This window comes from Lactuca serriola, chromosome 4 (assembly GCF_051521515.1).
Source record: "Lactuca serriola cultivar US96UC23 chromosome 4, Lser_US96UC23_V15, whole genome shotgun sequence".
Lineage (NCBI taxonomy): Eukaryota > Viridiplantae > Streptophyta > Magnoliopsida > Asterales > Asteraceae > Lactuca > Lactuca serriola.
The window spans coordinates 58,327,751-58,348,177 of NC_136411.1; the positions used below are offsets into that span (position 1 = coordinate 58,327,751).

General features: G+C 37.9%; 1 protein-coding gene across 1 annotated transcript; it reads left to right on the forward strand.

The window, feature by feature from the left end:
• Positions 1 to 2,873: 2,873 nt before the first annotated feature.
• Positions 2,874 to 4,670, forward strand: LOC145101655 (gibberellin 20 oxidase 2-like). The gene is made up of 3 exons (XM_079038903.1): positions 2,874 to 3,585; positions 3,716 to 4,037; positions 4,139 to 4,670. Exons 1-3 carry the CDS (start codon positions 2,957 to 2,959, stop codon positions 4,403 to 4,405), a joined length of 1,218 nt encoding a protein of 405 aa, XP_078895029.1. The 5' UTR covers positions 2,874 to 2,956; the 3' UTR covers positions 4,406 to 4,670.
• The last annotated feature ends 15,757 nt before the right edge of the window (positions 4,671 to 20,427 follow it).

The following is a 20,427-nucleotide window of genomic DNA, read 5'->3' on the forward strand; positions in this document are numbered from 1 at the left end:
TATCCCAGTCGCAAACTTGAAGGGAATATCGAGATTTAAACATGTCATTGAAAAGTTCAATGAATCTCAAAAAGATCTAGGAGTTTTAATTCATTTAAAACCTAATCTTCATTTTCGTTTTTCATGGTGGAAATTGGTAAATCATCAATTACCTACCTTCAAATATTCTGCAGCTGGATTACGACATCCCTCTTCCGATTTGTAGAATATTGAGTTGGGTCGTAGCCTTAATATTTCATTTGAGTGTTATATTAAGGATTGAATCAACTAACTTGAATTTCTCTCGTTTTGTAGATGTCGAAATCTAACAACTATAGTCTTCCAGAACCCTGTGGAAAAGGCTTTCCACATGAAAATGATGTTCAACGATTGGATCATGGAAATGTAAATCATGCTTCACTTCATCCACCTCCTCCAATAATTCTCCCTAACCCACGTGTTCGTCGACTTGAAAAGTTCAAGGTCACTCAAGCCCTATTGGCAAGCAAACACGAAGATGGAAAGTCTATACGTGCTCACGTCTTGAAGATGAAGTTACATATTGACAAGTTGGGAATGTTAGGTGTCGATGTCTCAAGGAAGTTGGCTGTTGACTTGGTTCTTCAATCACTTCCTAACTCATATAGTGAGTTCATTAAAGATTACTATATGATGGACCATGACATGACCCTCTTTGATCTTACCTATTTGCTTATTGCTGCTGAATCAACAATGATTTGGCGCACTGGTAAAGAAAATTTGACTGGTAAGTCAACTTCCCAAACTTCCATGGATATCGACGATGAAAACATTGGAAGTCCAGAAAAGTCTTCTCTCCCCAATGGAAAGGGATTGGTCAAGGTCAAACCGTTTGATCGGATGGTAAAGAGAACGGCTGGATCTGAGATTGTCCCATGTCCTATTCTGAAAGAGTACGTTTGTTTCTACTGCTAAGAGAAGGGGCATTGGATGCGAAGCTGCCTTATCTACCTGAAGGATCGCGAAGATGGGAGAGTCAAGATGTATGACTCTGCTTCAGGTAAAATTCACTATCTAACTCTATTAAGTTCCTATCTATAGATTCTGAATACATGATGTGATAAGATTGCATTTTGATGTTTTGTAGGATCAAAGAAAAGAAAGGAAGCTTAAAGGAAGAGTGAGCTGAGTCTGATCACGAAGAAATGGATTTCGATCGCATGGTTTGAAGATCAGATTTTTGAGCCGTTGTTTAAGAGTTACGTAGATTGCTTAGAAATGTTTAGTAACATAATTTTCATATATCCTTGCAATGACATTTGTGAAAATTTATGTTTGTATGTTTCTATTGTTAGCAATATTGAAAATGGAAGTGATTCTTAGTTATGGTGTTTGTGACAATGTCGAAAATTTACCAAATAAGGATTGATTCTCATCAGCCAAGTTTCAATTAGATAGAAACTTGGAATCATGCGACTGATATTTTATGATGAATGAGAACCTTTGTATTTAAGAAATTAAGACTAATTCATTGTTCACATAAATATGTGAGTCAAGTGAAGGACCAGGAGATCTAGTATACATTGTTGTGCATTGGACAAGTCCACCACAACGAACGATAAGAATATTCGTCATGATTTGCTAAAAGTTTAGTAAATATGATTATGCTTACAAGATTAAGTGTAATTCTGAATCGCTGAAAAGTTTTCAATGTAAAGAAGAACAAATAGGAAGAATCAATTAGGTAGAAAGATAAAAGTTTCTCCAATCTGAAAAGAAGGGAGAGTACTTAAGTATCGTGTTTTATAATTAACTTAGTGATTATGAAACCGTGTCAATATTGATACTCTAAGGACACCTTAGTGCATTAGTATGACTAAGAAGAGGAATCGGCAATTGTTGAAATAGTTAAATCAAAAGATGAATCATACTTCGTTCTAAAATCGAGTCTTAGAGTCATACTACAAGATTGTGACTTGAGTGACATCATCTTAAGAAGTTTTGTAACACTCATCAAATTTGGAGTAGAAAAATGTTTTTCTTATTCTTGCACATTTGAAATTGGTAAGTTATGGTGTCTTGGATAAGACAAAGACCAATTAAGACCAATTGTATGTTGTGTTTTGTCTTGATAAGAATTTGCACTAACTTTTGAATATTTGTTTATGCATAAATTGATTTTAAATTTCAACATTATAAGGTTTTTTATTTTATTTTATTTATTATTTTTTTTACAACGCAGTTTATATTGAGGATGTTTGATCAGGTAACATCTATGCGTGCACGAACACACACACACACACACACACACATATATATATATATATATATATAATGTTTTTTTTATAAAACAATAAAATCTTTAAAGTACAAATTTAGGAAAATTAGTTATCATTTTTTGCAATCTGATTTGTTTATTAATCGCTTAAAACAAAAAACTTTAACGAAAATAAATCAAATTGGTGAGGAATCTACACAATCCAGAAAAGTGGACCGATCGAGAGGTTTGGAAATAATATATATGACGCATGCAATTTTTGATAAAATATAATTATCTTGAGTAAAATGTTAATAAAATAAGACTTAAGCAACAATGTTTTGGTAATAAAATTTAGAAGTACCATAGATTAGTAAATATACACGTACGATGTGTGTATAATGTGAGATGGAGAGTAAAATATTGCAACAGAGTAGTCTATAAATATTCCTACTTTTGTTGAATGATTTCCCCAATGAACGGTCTTGGCTTTTTCTCTTTCATTCTCTAAAGCATTTTTTGAATTCGCTTTTCATTCTTTTTCTTGACATCTCTCTCTCTCTCTCTCTCTCTCTCTCTCTCTCTCTCTCTCTCTCTCTCTCTCTCTCTCTCTCTCTCTCTCTCTCTCTCTCTCTCTCTCTCTCTCTCTCTCTCTCTCTCTCTCTCTCTCTCTCTCTCTCTCTCTCTCTCTCTCTCTTATATATTCATACACACAAACATGTGTATATATATAGATCGATAATGAACCCTCATAAGGTCATACCAACTATTTGTGCAAAATCTTGTTTGGGAATCTATTTCTCATTAAAACGAACATCTATGCCTCCTTTCCTTCTTCCTTCACCATCACGTTTACCCAAAAAAGAAACAAACTTTAGAAATAATCCATTTATCTTTGATGCATCGTTTCTTCAAAATGAAACTAGCATACCCCAACAATTCATGTGGCCTGAGGACGAAAAGCCCCACCTTGATCTACCACTACCACAACTTCGTGTTCCTCCGATTGACCTAAATGATTTCCTCACCGGTGACTCCCTTGCAGTGTGCAATGCGGCTCAGCTAGTTGATGCTGCTTGTCGAGAACATGGGTTCTTTCAAGTTGTTAACCATGGTATTGATCAGAGGTTGATAAATGAAGCTCACAAGATCATGGATCTTTTCTTTGGAATGCCACTTTTAGAGAAGCAAAAGGCTCAACGAAAAGTTGGTGAGTACTGTGGATACGCTAGTAGCTTCACTAATAGATTCTCCTCCAAGCTTCCATGGAAAGAAACACTTTCTGTTCGATATTCTGCGGATCCACTATCCTCAAATTTGGTTCAAGATTACTTCTTGAAAGTAATGGGGGAAGATTTTAGTTATCTCGGGTACCAACACTAGCATAAATTTCGTAATTTATTTCTTTTCCATAAGCAAACTACTGCTTTTTTTTTTACTGATGCAAGAAAACCAATAATCACTTACACTCTAAAAACTGATATTGACATTGTTATATAGGAGAGTTTGTCAAGAATACTGTGAAGCTATGAGCAAACTTTCTCTTAGTATCATGGAGCTACTAGGAATGAGCCTTGGGATCGGTCAATCCTATTTTAGGGATTTCTATGAAGAAAATGATTCGATAATGAGATTAAACTACTACCCGCCTTGCCAAAAACCAGATCAAACACTTGGAACCGGTCCCCATTGTGATCCAACATCTCTAACCATTCTTCACCAAGATAATGTTGGTGGGCTTGAAGTTTTTGTAGACGAAAAATGGCACTCCATTGCTCCATGTTCCGAAGCCTTTGTTGTCAATATCGGAGATACATTCATGGTAAGTGTTCAAAATACCTATCTAGATACATCTTCAATAATAAAGAATTAAAGGATGAACACTTTTATGTAGATTTTGTAATTAGGGTTTCCTTTCCGCAGGCATTATCAAACGGATTGTACAAGAGTTGCTTACATAGAGCAGTTGTGAACAATCACACACCAAGAAAGTCTCTTGCGTTCTTTCTGTCTCCTAGAATGGACAAAGTCGTGTGCCCACCAAAACCATTGGTTGAAGATGTTGATAAGCAGAGAAGATATCCAGATTTTACATGGTCGACTTTCCTCGAGTTCACTCAGAAACATTATAGAGCAGACAAGAATACCCTTGACGCCTTCTCAAACTGGCTTAAGAATGGAAGAAAATGATGGATGCATTTAAGAACTTAAAGAGAATCCAGTTTCAGTTTTGTACAAGTTAATAATCCTTCAAATCGTTCGTATTTCAATCAATCATCTATGCCAGATTAAGCAAAAAACATGTTAATTAGCCGTACCTAAGACTTGTTCGTACATTCATGTCCCTATAGATTCATATACAGGTTTTGTGTAAGCTCGAGCTTTGATTTGGTTTGTATAGTCTTGATTCCTGTATTGACTGCGCGTGCAAAATTTTGGCTTGGTTTTGTTCACATGGGATGTATTAAATTTAAAACTTTTTAATAAAACTATATGAATCCACTATGTCCAAGAAGTTGCAACCACCACCACTCCACCAGTACTATATCTCAAAAACACTATAATTGAGTTTCAAGTAAACACCCTAAATATATAACTAATTATAGCTAAGGATCGAGGGCACTAAAATTATGTAATTATGTTTAATTATATTAAATTGGCTTAATATTGACAAATATATCTTTGATCTATGTATTTGTTTGGTGGTATAAGAACTTCAACGTTGAATAAAAGAATTCTAAAAGATTTTTTTTTTCAATTTCTCTTCTATAACGGTGGCCACTAGCAAGGTGACGTCTCCCAACATGAGGATGGGGTAGGAGGCGACGACAAGAATGAATGTCGTGGGTCATATGATGAGTATTAATGTACAACTTAAACATTAAAATGAAATTTACAATGTTAATTAAGTTTTATTAGACCTTTAACTTTAGGTTAGCTTTCTTTTAGGGTTTTTTATAGCGGCAACGGCTACAAATTTATATAAAAATTAGATATATAAATGCGCAGCAAGATGCTAGAAGGAAGGCCAAAATAACAATCGAACTTTACCAAGCTAACAACGAATTACAACATTAACAACCCATTTAAGGTTGTATGTTTTCCAACTATTTTTAAATTAAATGAATACCTACACCTCGATATCATTAGCAAGCTTCGAGGATACCACTACAAGAAAAACGGGCATTACCGGCGACACCATTAGCGGCGATAATTTTATTTGTCGACACTAATGACGTCGCCGGTAAAGGTGGCACACAACGATCCACGTCGTCCCCCAAGAAGTACCATTGGTTGATCATATCACCCAATCGAACGGCTGTTGATGCATTCCGTCTTAGATACCATTACCAACGACAAAAATAGCGGCGATTGTGTCACTGATAATGCTCGAAAATATAGACCACAAATATATTCCCTCCAATTACCCCAAAATGTCTTTGGTAAATCCTTACGTCACCGCTATTTTCTTGTCGCCGCTACTTCTCTCCATCTACATTAGACGCATTCCTGCTTTCATTCTAAATCACAACAAAACCTCAATTGAACGCATCCTCTGACGATTTCGACTTCCAAACCCACAATTGAAGCTCCAGCCACCCACGATTGAAGCTTCGACCATACATACGCCACTATTGACCACAATTTGCCGGTGACGGAGCAAATACTGACGGCGCCTTTCGTTTTTCCGGCGACTGTATGTTCCCTCTTCTCTCTTTTCTCTTTCTCTTTCTCTTTTGACCAGAATTCCAGACCTACTTGTTTTTTTGTTGGTGTTTGTTGTCTTAAGTTACACCACCACCACCACGACTGTTGAAGCACTGAAGACTACCACCACCAGTCGAAAGAGGACAAATTTTTCGGGACCATAGGTGCATTTTTTGTAATTTGTTGTATATGTATGCATTTGTGTGTGTATTTTGTATATATGTGTGTGTATTATATATATATATATATATATATATATATATATATATATATATATATATATATATATGTGTGTGTGTGTGTGTGTTTGTGTGTATGTAATATGTTATATATGTGTATTTCATATATGTGTGTGAAATTCGTGTGTATTTCTTATATGTGTGTGTGTATAAAAAGTATGTAATGTGTATTTGTAGATATATTGATAATTATTAGTTTGTTGGTTTGTTAGTTTGATTGTTGATTTAACTTAGAAGGTTAATGTTAGTTAGTTGGTTTGTTAATTTGATAGTTTGTTGATATATAGATAAATTGGTAATTGATATTTTACTTATCATGTGGTAACTTTTAGTTTGGTTTATGTTAATAGTTTAACTTACTAGTTTATATGTTGTTATTTACTATGTAGTTAGAAAATATTCGATCAACATCCAATGATCCGGAGTATACTGCGAAACTTATAGGAAGGAACGAGGGTGGCGGTGATGATGACACATCATATTAGTTTTATCTTTTATTAGAGATTCTAGTATGACATAAATTTATATGAATTTTGTTACTCATTTTGGAGTATGCATGGTATTATAAAACCTGGATATTATGTAATCATTTTTCTGCATTTAACATTACTATGTATTGGTTTTTGGATTCCCAAAAACAGCTCCTTTAAAAAATAAAAAAGGCAATAGTTGCGACACTATTAGCAGCGACATAGAGCATTAGCGGTGACAAGAGCATTAGCGGCGACATGTAGCATTAGCGACGACATTATCATTATCGGTGATAGTGAGCATTAGCGGTGACTTTTTGAGCATTAGCGACAGGGCAGTGGCGGCGACTCAATGGCGGCAACGTGTCGCCGGTAAAAGTATTAGTGGCGACTTTGGTGAGCAATAGCGACAATTTTTGTCGCCACTAATACCCTTTTATCTTGTAGTGAGATGGGATTATTTTCTTACCTTCCGTATAAACCGTAATGTGGTAAGGGCTACCACCTCCAAACATTGTGCATCACTATTACTTTTGGATCATGCTCATGGAGCATTTGGAGCACTTAGATCACAGAGGAACACTCGGGTTTCATGGAGCATTTGACAAAAGAACATATCTTTTGAGAAAGAAATGGATCATCAGACAAAGGAACTCATCAAGTGACAAAGGAACGGATCTTCCAAAATGTGGTTTGGAGCAACTTAGAGTGGCTTGGAGCAACTTGGAGTGACTTGGAGCAACTTAGAGTGGTTTGGAGCAACTTGGAGCAACTTGGATCAACATAGAGCAACATGTTACGCCAAGCATAGAGGATGTTGCGCCATGGGTTATATCTTCTGCTATTCATGAAGGTGTTGGGCCAAGAGGAAGGGATTTGCACCAAAGGTATTGATGTTGCGCCATCAAGGAGTGGAGTTGCCCCAAAGAGGAGAAGTTGTGTCATCTTGAGGAGAATTTGCGCCATCCTCATGAAATATTGCGTCATGGAGGACATGTTGCGCCATCATGGACCATCTTGGTATATGATGCACCATCTCGATTCCTTTGTTGTGCAATGTTGATCGACGTATGCCTAGAAGATGCTCATACTCAAGAAATACTCCATGTTGTGCCACCATGATTGATGTTGGGCCATTAGTGTTCATGATGCACCACCTGTGCATCTTGATGCTCCACTATGGTTAAGGTGGTCCATCATGTCTATTGCTGATACTTATGGGCTGTATGAGATGGAAGACTTTTAAAGAAGATGTTGTATGACAGATTGTGATTGGTTGACACCTTTCATGGGCCTATAGGCCAATGGGTTAGGCCCATTGGGGTTTTAGGTCTGATCCCTCAAGTATAAATAGGTATGAATGCTATGTAACTTTTTATCTTGAATTATAGAGTGTTAGGTAAATCTATGTGAAAATTGATGGGTTTTGAGCATAACAAACAAAAACCTATGTGTGTATGCAACTCTAATTTTCCTAATCTATGTTTTCTCTAATTGAACATAGAATATTTGAACATCAATTGGGAAAACCTAGGAAACCTATATTATTTTAGAAATTTAGATCTAGGGTTAGAAAAGCGTCCCTTTGATTGTTATATAGTAATAACAATGAAATCCTAGTCTTCTTGAAACCTCGAGAGCAAGCGTCACAAGTTTCACGTCTCTAATGGTTCACACCTAAAAAAAGCAAGAGGATGAGAGAGGAGAGAGCTAATGAGGCTTGAGAATTTTTGGCTATTCCCTTATGATTTCAGATGGATGAAAAGGAGAAGGGATAAGGTTTCTTATATAGCTGAGGTAGCTTAGAGCCAAAGCTAGGGTTTTAGGAGGAAACCCTAATTTCTTAGCTTTAGTACCAAGCAGCCCATGAACTCAGGTCCAAGAGCCCTTGGAAGAAAATTCTGGGGCCTTCCTAGAAGTTTTCGTCTAATCTTTTCTAGGGAGGTTCTAGAGCCTCTTTCCTCAACTATAAATAAATTGTCAAATAGTCCATGCACTTTTAATTAATCTCATTAATCCCAAAATTAATTCCAATTAATTTCTGATTAATTATTAATTAAATAATATGATTTCTAATTAATATATTATTTTCATAATACATTAATAAATCAATTATCTCAATTTATCAATGAAATAATAAATTGATCCTCTCTCCAAAAGTCATCCTATCAAGTTGGTAGTTATGAGGGCAACCCAAAAGGACTGTGCTACTATCAATTCAAGTATATACCAATTATAGTTATAGGCTTAGACAACTAATCCAACAATCTCCCACTTGGATAAGTCTAATAACTATAGTTGCCAGTATAACTTCAAAATTGATTATCAAATTGTAGCTCTCAAAGCCGCTGCCGAACTTTGACCCAATCAGTTACGAGTCCTAAGACAAGTGATCAAATATTCCTCCGTTATATAAGATATCATATGGATATAAGACATGGATTATAATTAATCTCATTTTCCAAGTTTTGTTTCCCGATTTTTTATTTATGACGATCGATTTAGATTACCAATTGAACACATCAATTCAGTCCAGGCTTGGACAAGCGGTTTAGATGTTGAGATCAAATCATCAAGGGGCCCGCATATATCTCTTTTTACTGTTAGGGCAAAAGGAACGGATAAACCTCGACTTATATGCTTGCACTATTTACTCATCAAGTTACGCACAACAATACGTTTTATAACATCAAGTTACTGATGCGTTTACATATTATCAATGCACAAGTGATTCGTAAGCAACAACTCATATATCTTCGTTTCAAGAATATCAGATATTATCATCTTAGAATTACTCATGATAAAATCCATGAAGTAATTCTTTGAGCATGGGTTTATCCAATACTCAAATCTCCATTTTCCAAATACTCATGAGCATTGCAGCAAAAACTATTACTATGACTAATCTCCATAGACAATCAACAATTCTATTCATGACAATCTTAATTCGCTACTTACTTCCAAAAGTACGATCGACTATGGATGTTTGAATCCAATTATTCGGGAAGTAAAATATGCGAAGTTGTAACGACCAGATCCTGGTATGTATTTTAAAGCAAATCATTCATTTTTGTAAAGGGAATCAACAATTTGGAGGCCCCAAACTCGTCGAGGGAATGGATTTTGGACGCGGGACTTGAAGTCTACTCGACGAGTAGGGCTGCTAGAGTGAAACCCTAATTATCAAGGTTTTACACCTTATTTAAGCACCTTAACCTCCAAAGGGTAGCCTCATTTGTAACCTCCATCACCCCAAACCCAAGCCACGAAACCCTAATCCACCTTTGAGTGTTTTTGAGCCATTATTGTGTGTTCTTGGTGATTTTGAGGCTTGAGAAGGAAGGAGAAGCTTGGGGATTCAAGAGGAAGCCAGTAGATCCGAAAGTTGTGTTGCATTTCTGACTCATTTGAGGTATAAAGTCGATACCTTGGCTTTCCATTGCTTAGATCTTCATTTAGGGTTGTATTTTGTTACTTTTTGGCCATATTGAAGTCATTTGCGAGATTTGAGTGCATCATGAGGTTTCGACTTCAGATCTAGGCACTCATGAGCTTATGAGGCTTAAAGTTGCCAGTTGTATCAAGCCTTGGCCCTTACCCATGCCCTAGATCTCTTATATATCTTAGTTTTGGTGTTACTAGCTTCATGACACCATGCATGAATGCAAAGTTAGCAACTTTACATGGTAACTTAGTTCTAGGAGACCATATCTATGGTTTGGAAGGATTGAACCCAAATGGAAGTGACTGAATGGATTTAGACTATGGGGGACTCGACGAGTTGTTCATGCAACTTGGTGAGTTGGTTCTTGGTCCCCCAACCTTTTCTGTTACTCAACAAACTCGTCGAGTCTAGGAGATGACTCAGCGAGTTGGCCATGGTTTTCGAGTTTTGAAGATTGAAGAACTCGACGAGTTCAAGGAGGAACTTGGCGAGTTGTACATGAAATGTCCCAACTCTATTATGATGAGGAACTTGACGTGTTCATGAAAGAACTCGACGAGTTGGATTGAGATTTCTAGGGTTTTATGCATCATGGAACTCGACGAGTTGAGTCAACCAGGATGTTGTGTAACATCCTGATTTCCCAATATCAGTTTAAAGCTCTAAGAGTCATGTTTCAAAGGTGACTAGATGAGTAGATAGGCCAACTCGTTGAGCAGTGACCAAATCATCTGCGTGGATTTTAGACCCTACTCGACGAGTTGGAGGACCCGACTCGACGAGTAGGTGCTGGAAAGTGAAAACCCTAATTTTAGGGTTTTCACCCTATTTAAAGGTCCTTAACTTTTGTCCTCAGCCTCCCTTGTCACCTTCGCGTCCAGAGAAACCCTAATAGCTAGCTAGTCTCTATTCTTGAGTGTGTGAGACCAAAAGAGAGTGTATTGGAGCATTTCTTGAGGAGTAAGAGCTTGGAACAAGGAAGAGCTTGTAGATCCAGCCTTTCCAGTGTTGTGATAACAAGATTGAGGTATAAAGCTACCACATTTGCATTTCATTGCTTAGATATCCCTTTTTGGTATAAGAATTGTCATTTCTAGGGCATGATGGGGTCACACTCGGATTTTAGCTTGTCACAAGGGCATAGTTTCAGATCTTGACTTCCCAAGGCCTTATGGACATAAAGCCTTAAGCTTTATGAAGCCCTAGCCCTCCTTCATGTTCAAAACCTTTTGCTAATGCTATTTCTGAGTGTTTTAGCTTCATAGAACCTTGCATGCACGTAAAGTTAGCAACTTTACGTGATAATAAAATCCTAGGAGCATAGATCTACTGTTTAGAGCTTTGGAGCAGCTTAAAGTCGTCTGAATGAGTGATGGACTGAATGAGACTCGACGAGTTGCATGGTTGACTCGACGAGTCGGTTGAAGATTGCCCTTATAGGTGGGTTGCACCTAATCCCACATCGGCTTGGAAGGAGAACGAAACATTTCCTTATAAGAGGTGTGAATACCTTCCTTGTCACAACGCGTTTTAAAGCTGTAAGGGCAATAGATCCCATAAGAACACTGCAGTTAAGCGTGCCCGGGCGAGAGCAATCTAGGGATGGGTGACCTCCTGGGAAGTTTTCGTGCCAGGAGCCTAAAGCAGACAATATTGTGATACGTGCCAAAGGGGGATGTTACAAATGGTATCAGAGCTGGGGCACGGGTTGATGTGTTCGACGAGGACGTCGAAACCTATTATGGGGGGGAGGGGGTGAAGGTGGGTTGCACCTGATCTCACATCGGCTTGGAAGGAGAATGAAACATTTCCTTATAAGAGGTGTGGATACCTTCCTTATCACAACATGTTTTAAAGCCGTGAGGGCAGTAGATCCCATAAGAACTATGCAGTTAAGCGTGCCCGAGCGAGAGCAATCTAGGGATGGGTGACCCCCTGGGAAGTTTTGGTGTCGGGAGCCCAAAGCGGACAATATTGTGATATGTGCCAAAGGGGGATGTTACAAGATTGAAGTAAACGAGAACCTTCTATTCGTTGAGCAGCCCATCAAGATTATGAATAGACAAGTTAAGCGCACGAGGAGCAAATGATGCAAAAGTACCCTCATCTTTTCGCTAGATCGTAAGAATTACTTCTAAAGAATTTCGGGACGAAATTCCCTCTAACGGGGGGATGATGTCACAATTGGAAATTTTCAAGTCTAGAAACCAAGCCAAAAGAGTCTCGTATATTTAATAGTTGTATCTATGCGATTATTATATTTTTGGTAATGTAATTTATGAGGATTATGCTACCCTAAAACTTCCATGAGCCATGCAAATTAATGTAATGTTGAACTTACGTCAAATATAATCACATAAATAACAAAACAAACATATTAAAGATCCTATACATCTAGACCATAAACACTTCCCTAGGAAGCACCTTGACTGTGAGCTATACTTTATGAGATGAGTTTGGTTGTGAAAAACTTGCAAGGAAGCATTATGGTCGTAAACCACCTTAAATCACCAAGCCTTGGCCGTGAACACCAACCTAGGCCACCTTTAGGCCGTAAACCACCCTTGGTGGATCCTTTTTTGGCTGTAAACCCCTTAGGGGATTTCTTTTGAGCGTAAACCCATTGTTTAAACCCATTATGACCGTGAACCCCTTTCAATTCAATGTGTTTACGGTGATTGCAAGCTGTAATGCGTAAAGTCTCAATGTACATCCCAATAAAACATGTATTGACCCTTGTAATTTGATATTATCCATCAGTAATCAAAGAAAACATCCCATCCAACTCTTACCCCCATATGAAGGAGCGTAAACTCCCTTCCTCATTTCACAAATTTAGTTTTGCATTCTGTGAACCTCCGTGAACTCTCCCAAGCCTTTAACCAAGTTGCAGAAAGCCATTTCCTTCACAATTCTATTGGAATAGTGTCTAAGGCTGCAACTATATTAGGCAAGTATTTGACCCGATTGTGCATGGTCCTTCTGGGTTGCCTTCACCATAGCAACTTGACAGGATGATTTATTATGAGAGAATGAATATTATTGATATATTATGAGAATAATATAATGAATAATAATATTGTTATTTGATTAATATAAGTCATAAATTAATTAGAATTAATTTGGTGACTTAAAGAGATTAATTAAATAAGAGGGTATAAACTGTCAATTGTTTGATAGTTACACTTTGGGTTGTAAATCCTTTTTGGATAGGGTTGGACGATTTCTAGGGCTTGGGATAAGCCACAAATCGTCCAAGGACTTATCATGGAAAGGATTTGGATTGCTTTAAGGAAAGATTATCCAACTAGGGTTTAAGGGTGAAACCCTATGAGCCTTACAAGTATAAATAGACCCCTAGGGCAAGGGAAATCGGCACCTTTGCTAAAGCAAAGAAACCCTGGCCGATTTCTAATCCCTCTCCTCTCTCTCAAATCATCCTCTTGCTAGTTGGTGTTTGTAAGCCATTAGAGGAGTTACATTTGTGACTCTAGAGCTCCAAGAACAAGAAGATCAAACAAGTGTTTCAAGGTAAGGTTCTAACTCTGATTTTGTATTGTTCTTATACGCAATTAGCCATTAGAAGTCTTGGATTCAATGCATGTTTAATTAGAGAAACCTAGATCCAAACATTAGGGTTTGCATGTGCACATAGGAATGTTCATATGGCCAAAACCCATCAGTGGTATCAGAGCCTAGATTGGTTTCTATTAAATTGATGCATGATTGTTTGTTTCTTGCTTGCAAAATTCGGATTTTGTGTTTCTGAGTCATGGACTCGGCGAGTCCCATTGTGGACTCGGCGAGTCCAGTTGGGCACTCGGCGAGTCTGAGCGTCAGGAAGGGCCAAATTCGGGATTTTTTGATATTTATCTTATGGAAACTTGCCTTTATCATATTAGATCAACCCTAATCCGATTTTTTGATATATATGACTATAATCTTGATCTAATTAAAGATATTTATCAATTAATAAAATATTTAGTTTCCTTATGTGATAATTAATTAATTATTTTGATTAAATTGGTAAATTATTTTGCAATAAATCTTTAAATAAATCAAATATGGATAATTATGGAATTAATTGTTAATTAAGACTATTTGTTATTTGATCCTCCATGTTTTTAAACGTTTAAAACTTGCCCTCAAGTTTTGAAATTTATGTTTTGTGATTAAAAGTTTAATTTAGACAATTTAAATTTCAAACCCTAGAATTTTTCAAGTTTAAAATACAACCCTATACTAATATAATATTACAAGATTAATATATATATATATATATATATATATATATATATATATATATATATATATATATATATATATATATATATATAAAACTAAAATGCTAGTCTTACAGTTAGTAGGCCTCATTCACGAAGCCGATCTATAAGGTGGGTATAAGGTTGCGGCCTATAAAATGGTGCTTAATGGGTGTACACTCACACCTACCGCTTGCTTGATCGGTGGAGGGTCGTTAGCCGAACGGGTAGGATAGGGCAACCTCATCCTTTCATTAAAAGTATAATATGAAATACAAATTAACTACATGTTTTTTTAAAATTTCCCATTCTTAGTTACTTTAGGAAAAATGAATTGATGCAATCCCATGAAATTACACTTTGCACCCTTGCTAAGAAGTTAGTGGAGCGTGTGTGGTTTACCGACACACTAATTGGTTCTAAGCAAAGGTGGCAAAGGGTGATTCATTTTTTATCAAAGTTCGATGGAGCGTGTGTGGTTTACCGGCACATCGAATAGGTGATCGTTACAATGAAGGCACCATGTGAATTTGCATGGTAATTCACACCCGCTTTGTGATCCTGGGTATCCCAGTCACAAAAAAGAGGGGCATATCGAGATTTAAACATGCCATTGAAAAGTTTCAATGAATCTCATCTAAACCTAGGAATTCTGGAATACATTTAGAACTTAAAGTTATGTTTTGTGGTGGAGAATTAGTGAATCGTCATTCACTTACCTTCAAATTGTTTGCATATTAGATTACGGCATCCCTTTTCTAATATGTAAATATTGTTGTTGGATCCTAGCCCTAATTTTTCTTATTGGGTGATAATTAAGGATTCATATTCTAATCTATCTTTGTCCTTTCTATTTGTAGATGTCAAACGCAAACAACGCTGCTTCTAGTTCATTCACATTGATGAGCCTTTGTCAAAAGTTCACCTTCGATGGGACGAACTTTAGCGAATGGATAAGATACATTCGCACTATTGCTCGCTATGAGGATAAGGAGTATATCCTCGATGAGAAGCTCGAGAAAATCAACCCTGAAATCGCTACTCCGGCTGAAATGACCGCTTTTGAAACTCACGAGCGTGATGCAACGAAGGTTCATTGCATCATGATAGCCACTATGAACTCTGAATTCCAAAAGTCCTATGAGGACATGTACCCGTACGAGATGCACCAAGACTTATTGGAGAGATACCACCAAAACGCGAGACAAGAGCGTTATGAGATTTTCACTAGCATGATTTCCGCTAAAATGGGTCATGGAGAGTCTCTTATCGTGCACCTGCAAAAGATGCAAAGGTATGTCGACCGTCTTCGCAAGTTGAATGTTGACTTTGGGGAAGACTTGGCGATCAACATGGTGCTTCACTCTTTACCTCCAAGTTACAATCAATTGAGGATGACCTATCACATGAACAAAGAAGAGGTCACCCTAAGCAAACTCCAAGGTCTCTTGAGGGTCGCTGAGAGCAACTTCAAGGATAAGTCTGTTGCACGAACTCCCAATCCACCCGCTGCTCCTGTGTTGGCTATTGGACAAGGAAGGGGAAAGAAGAGGAAGGCTTCGTCTAAGAACCATCGCAAGGTTAAGCCCCGAGATGGTGCCTCTTCTAGTGGGACCAAAGTTGATCCTGCTAAACCCTGCCCTAACCCAAAGGAGGCAGAGTGCCACCACTGCCACAAGATAGGACATTGGAAGAGAAGCTGCCCAGAGTACCTGCAAGCCATCAAGGAAGGAAAGATCAAGCCGTCTTTCGTAGGTATATACACAATTAAATCTAACGATTCATCTCATGATATTTCTTGGGTTCTTGATACCGGTTGTGGTTACCACATTTGTTCTAATGTGCAGGGACTAAGAAGAAATAGAGACGTGGAGCATGGTAGAATAAATCTAATCATGGGGAACAGAAGATCGTCGCCTGTGACCAAGATTGGAGTGTATTCTTTAGTGCTTAGGAATGGTTTATCTTTAGATTTGAACAATTGTTGCTATTCACAAGAAATGGCTAGAAACATCATTTCATTTCATGGTTTGTTTAGACAAGGTTTTAGATTTTCTTTTAATAATGAGAATGGTTCTATTTTGGCTTATCTAAATGGTGTCTTTTATTTTGAAGCTATACCATGTAATGGAATTTATGAAACCGTTTTGATTGTAGATAACTTAGGAAATGATGTTTCATGCTTGGATTCTTCCAATAATATGGATAGAGTATCCTTGTGGCATTGTCGTCTTGGACATGTCAACAAGAAACGCATATCCCAACTCCAAAAGGATGGAGTGTTGGAGTCATTCGACCTTAGGTAAGATGACACATGAGAATCTTGTTTACTTGGAAAGATGACTAAGTCACCCTTCACAAGTACGTGTGAAAGGGGTGAGGGTCTATTGGACCTAATACATACCGATGTATGTGGACCGTTTAGATCAACCACGAAGGATGGGAACCGCTTCTATGTGACTTTTACCGATGACTATAGTAGATATGGGCATATCTATTTAATCAAGCAAAAGTCAGAAACTTTTGAAAAGTTCAAAGAGTTCAAGAATGAAGTGGAGAATCAATTGGGCAGGAAAATCAAGATGCTTCGATCCGATCGAGGAGGAGAGTACCTAATTCTTGAATTCCACGATTATCTCAAGGATTGTGGAATAGTTTCACAATTGACGCCACCTAGGACACCACAATTGAATGGTCTGGCAGAAAGGCGTAATCGAACCTTGTTGGACATGGTTCGCTCTATGATGAGTCGTGCTTCACTACCTATCTCTTTTTTGGGGTATGACTTAGAGACTGCCGCCCATATCCTTTACCGAGTCCCTACTAAGAAGGTTCCCAAAACACCTCACGAGATGTGGACAGGGAAAGCTCCCTCGTTGGCATATATCAAGGTTTGGGGTTGCGAGGCTTTCGTAAGACGAGATACTCACGACAAGCTCGAACCTCGTAGTGAGCGATGTATTTTCATCGGCTACCTGCAAAAATCCTTTGGATATCTCTTCTATAGACCGAAGGACAATGTTGTCTTCGTTGCGAGGAGAGGAGTTTTACGAGAGCGAGAACTCATAAACCAAGGAGACAGTGGGAGACAAATTGAGCTTGAAGAAATTCAAGAGTCGATAGATGAAGGAACCTCTACCGCTGGCACTCAACCCGAGGAGGAAACTCCGGTTGAACCGATTGACGAATCCTTACCTCTTAGACGTTCCGGAAGAGTTAGAGTTCAACCCCAGTTTTATGGTTTTCATATTACTACCGAAGGGGACACGTATATTAGTGATGGTACACTAATAAGCCTTAATGAACCTAATAGCTATAAGGAAGCCATGCCAGGCCCGGAGTCTACAAAATGGAAAGAGGCAATGGATAGCGAGATCCAATCCATGTATGATAACGAAGTTTGGTATTTGGTTGATAATGTGCCCGGACGTAAGACCGTTGGGTGCAAATGGATCTTCAAGAAGAAGACCGACATGGATGGAAACATACACACATATAAAGCGCGATTGGTCGTGAAGGGCTTTACTCAAACTCCCGGAGTTGACTATGACGAGACCTTCTCACCAGTTGCGAAGATAAAATCTATTAGAGTGATGCTAGCTATTGCCGCATTTCATGATTATGAGATTTGGCAAATGGATGTCAAGACCGCTTTCCTTAACGGAAAGTTGGCTGAGGATATTTACATGGCTCAGCCAGAGGGGTTTGTGGATCCGAAGCATCCAAATAGAGTGTGTAAACTTGAGAAGTCTATTTATGGACTTAAGCAAGCATCTCACAGATGGAATCTTTGCTTCGATGAGAAAGTCAAAGAGTTTGGATTTGTACGAAGCGAAGATGAATCGTGTGTATATGTCAAAGCCAGTGGGAGCATAGTTAGCTTTCTCGTTTTGTATGTCGATGACATACTACTCATAGGAAACGACATCCCGACTCTGCAGGAGGTTAAGTCCTGGCTTGGGAAGTGCTTCGCTATGAAGGACCTCGGAGAGGCTTCCTATATTTTGGGAATAAGGATAGTAAGAGAGAGAAGTAAGAGACTAATAGGACTTAGTCAGAACACTTACTTAGAGAAGGTACTAAAACGTTTCAGTATGGAAACCTCAAAGAAGGTAGAATTACCAATACAAAGTAATGCCAAGTTGAGTAAGACTCAAAGTCCGAGTACCGAAGCTGAAATAGCAGAAATGAGCCGAGTACCATACGCTTCCGCAGTTGGCTCAATCATGTATGCTATGACTTGTACTCGCCCTGATGTAGCCTTTTCCTTGAGCATGGTTAGTAGATATCAAGGGAATCCTGGCAGAGCTCATTGGGTTGCGGTTAAGAATATCCTTAAGTACCTTCGGAGGACGAAGGAATGGTTCTTAGTCCTCGGAGGGAGTGATGACTTGAAGGTATGAGGGTATAGTGACGCCAGCTTTCAGACCGACAAGGAAAACTACCGTTCACAGTCGGGCTGGGTCTTTACCCTGAATGGAGGATCAGTGACTTGGAAAAGTTCCAAGCAGGAAACCGTAGCTGATTCAACGTGCGAATCAGATAACATTACAGCGAGCGAAGCGTCGAAGGAGGCGATATGGTTGAAGAACTTCATTGGTGATCTTGGAGTTGTACCTGCCATAAAGGAGCCCATGGAAATTTTCTGTGATAATGAAGGAGAGGTTGCCTTGACCAAGGAACCAAGGGATCATGGTAGATCTCGACACATCGACAAAAAATATCACTTTATTAGACATCGTGTAGAAGAAGGACAACTCGTAGTGAAGAGGATTTCATCGGAAGATAACCCAACAGATCCGCTTACAAAGGGACTGAGTAGGGTTAAGCACTTGCAGCATGCTAGGTGTATTGGGCTGAAGGATGATATTAGCATATATTAGATAGTAGTAGAAACGTGTAATAGATAAATGTAATTAACATTTGAAGATTAAATAAAAGAGTATTATTTATGAGTAATGTTACTGTGTTATGTTAATTGTTTACTATTGTTTCATTTTTGCATGTTTTGACTTCCAGAATAATTGAGTTTATTAAGAATAATCGAATTATTCAAATTGTCCACAATCGTTCATATGTTGGAAGTAGATATGAATGAAGATTGTAATGAATTGGTGTGTAGATTGTCTAAATGGTTTTAGACATAGCAAAGGGTTGCTGCAACATTCATGAGTGCTTATGAACTAGTTTTGAGCATTGGAACAAACCCGCGCTTACTGGAATCACCTTATGGAATATGATATAAAAGGGTGATCGCAAGACGATAATATCGTATATTCTTAAAACCTAGATATATGGTTTGTTATTTGTTAATCGGTTATACATTGATAATGCGAAAACGCATCAGTAACTCGGTGTTATAAAACGCATTGTTGTGTATAGTTGATTAATGAATAAGTAAATGCATATAAGTCGAAGTTTATCTGTAACTTTTATCCCAAGAGGATAAAAGCGATATCTCGGCCGCTCGATGATTTGATTTGACTTATGTGTCGGGCCCGGTCAGAACTGAATTGATGTGTTCGATTAAGTTCTATGTCAAATAAATCGGAGATCGAGAAACCAAAATGCTAGACTAATTATTCCATAGAATTGTCAGCATGATATCTAACAAAGGACTGTACGATCCCTTATCTAAAGGACAAGATTGATTAGATCAGAATTTGACAGCGTCTTTGAGAGCTACGATTGCAAATCGAATTGTACTTGTGCATATAGTTACTAGGCTTATCCAAGTGGGAGACTGTTGGAATAGTGTCTAAGGCTGCAACTATATTAGGCAAGTATTTGATCCGATTGTGCATGGTCCTTTTGGGTTGCCTTCACCATAGCAACTTGACATGATGATTTATTATGAGAGAATAAATATTATTGATATATTATGAGAATAATATAATGAATAATCATATTGTTATTTGATTAATATAAGTCATAAATTAATTAGAATTAATTTGGTGACTTAAAGAGATTAATTAAATAAGAGGGTATAAACTGTCAATTGTTTGATAGTTACACTTTGGGCTGTAAATCCTTCTTGGATAGGGTTGGACGATTTCTAGGGCTTGGGATAAGCCACAAATCGTCCAAG

What these genes read in the sequence shown, in the direction of transcription:
- LOC145101655 (XM_079038903.1), top strand. Translation starts at nt 2,957, where the DNA reads ATGAACCCTCATAAGGTCATACCAACTATTTGTGCAAAATCTTGTTTG. An exon ending in GAAGATTTTAGTTATCTCGG is followed by an intron (nt 3,586 to 3,715) that starts GTACCAACACTA and finishes ATTGTTATATAG; the next exon opens with GAGAGTTTGTCAAGAATACT. An exon ending in ATATCGGAGATACATTCATG is followed by an intron (nt 4,038 to 4,138) that starts GTAAGTGTTCAA and finishes TCCTTTCCGCAG; the next exon opens with GCATTATCAAACGGATTGTA.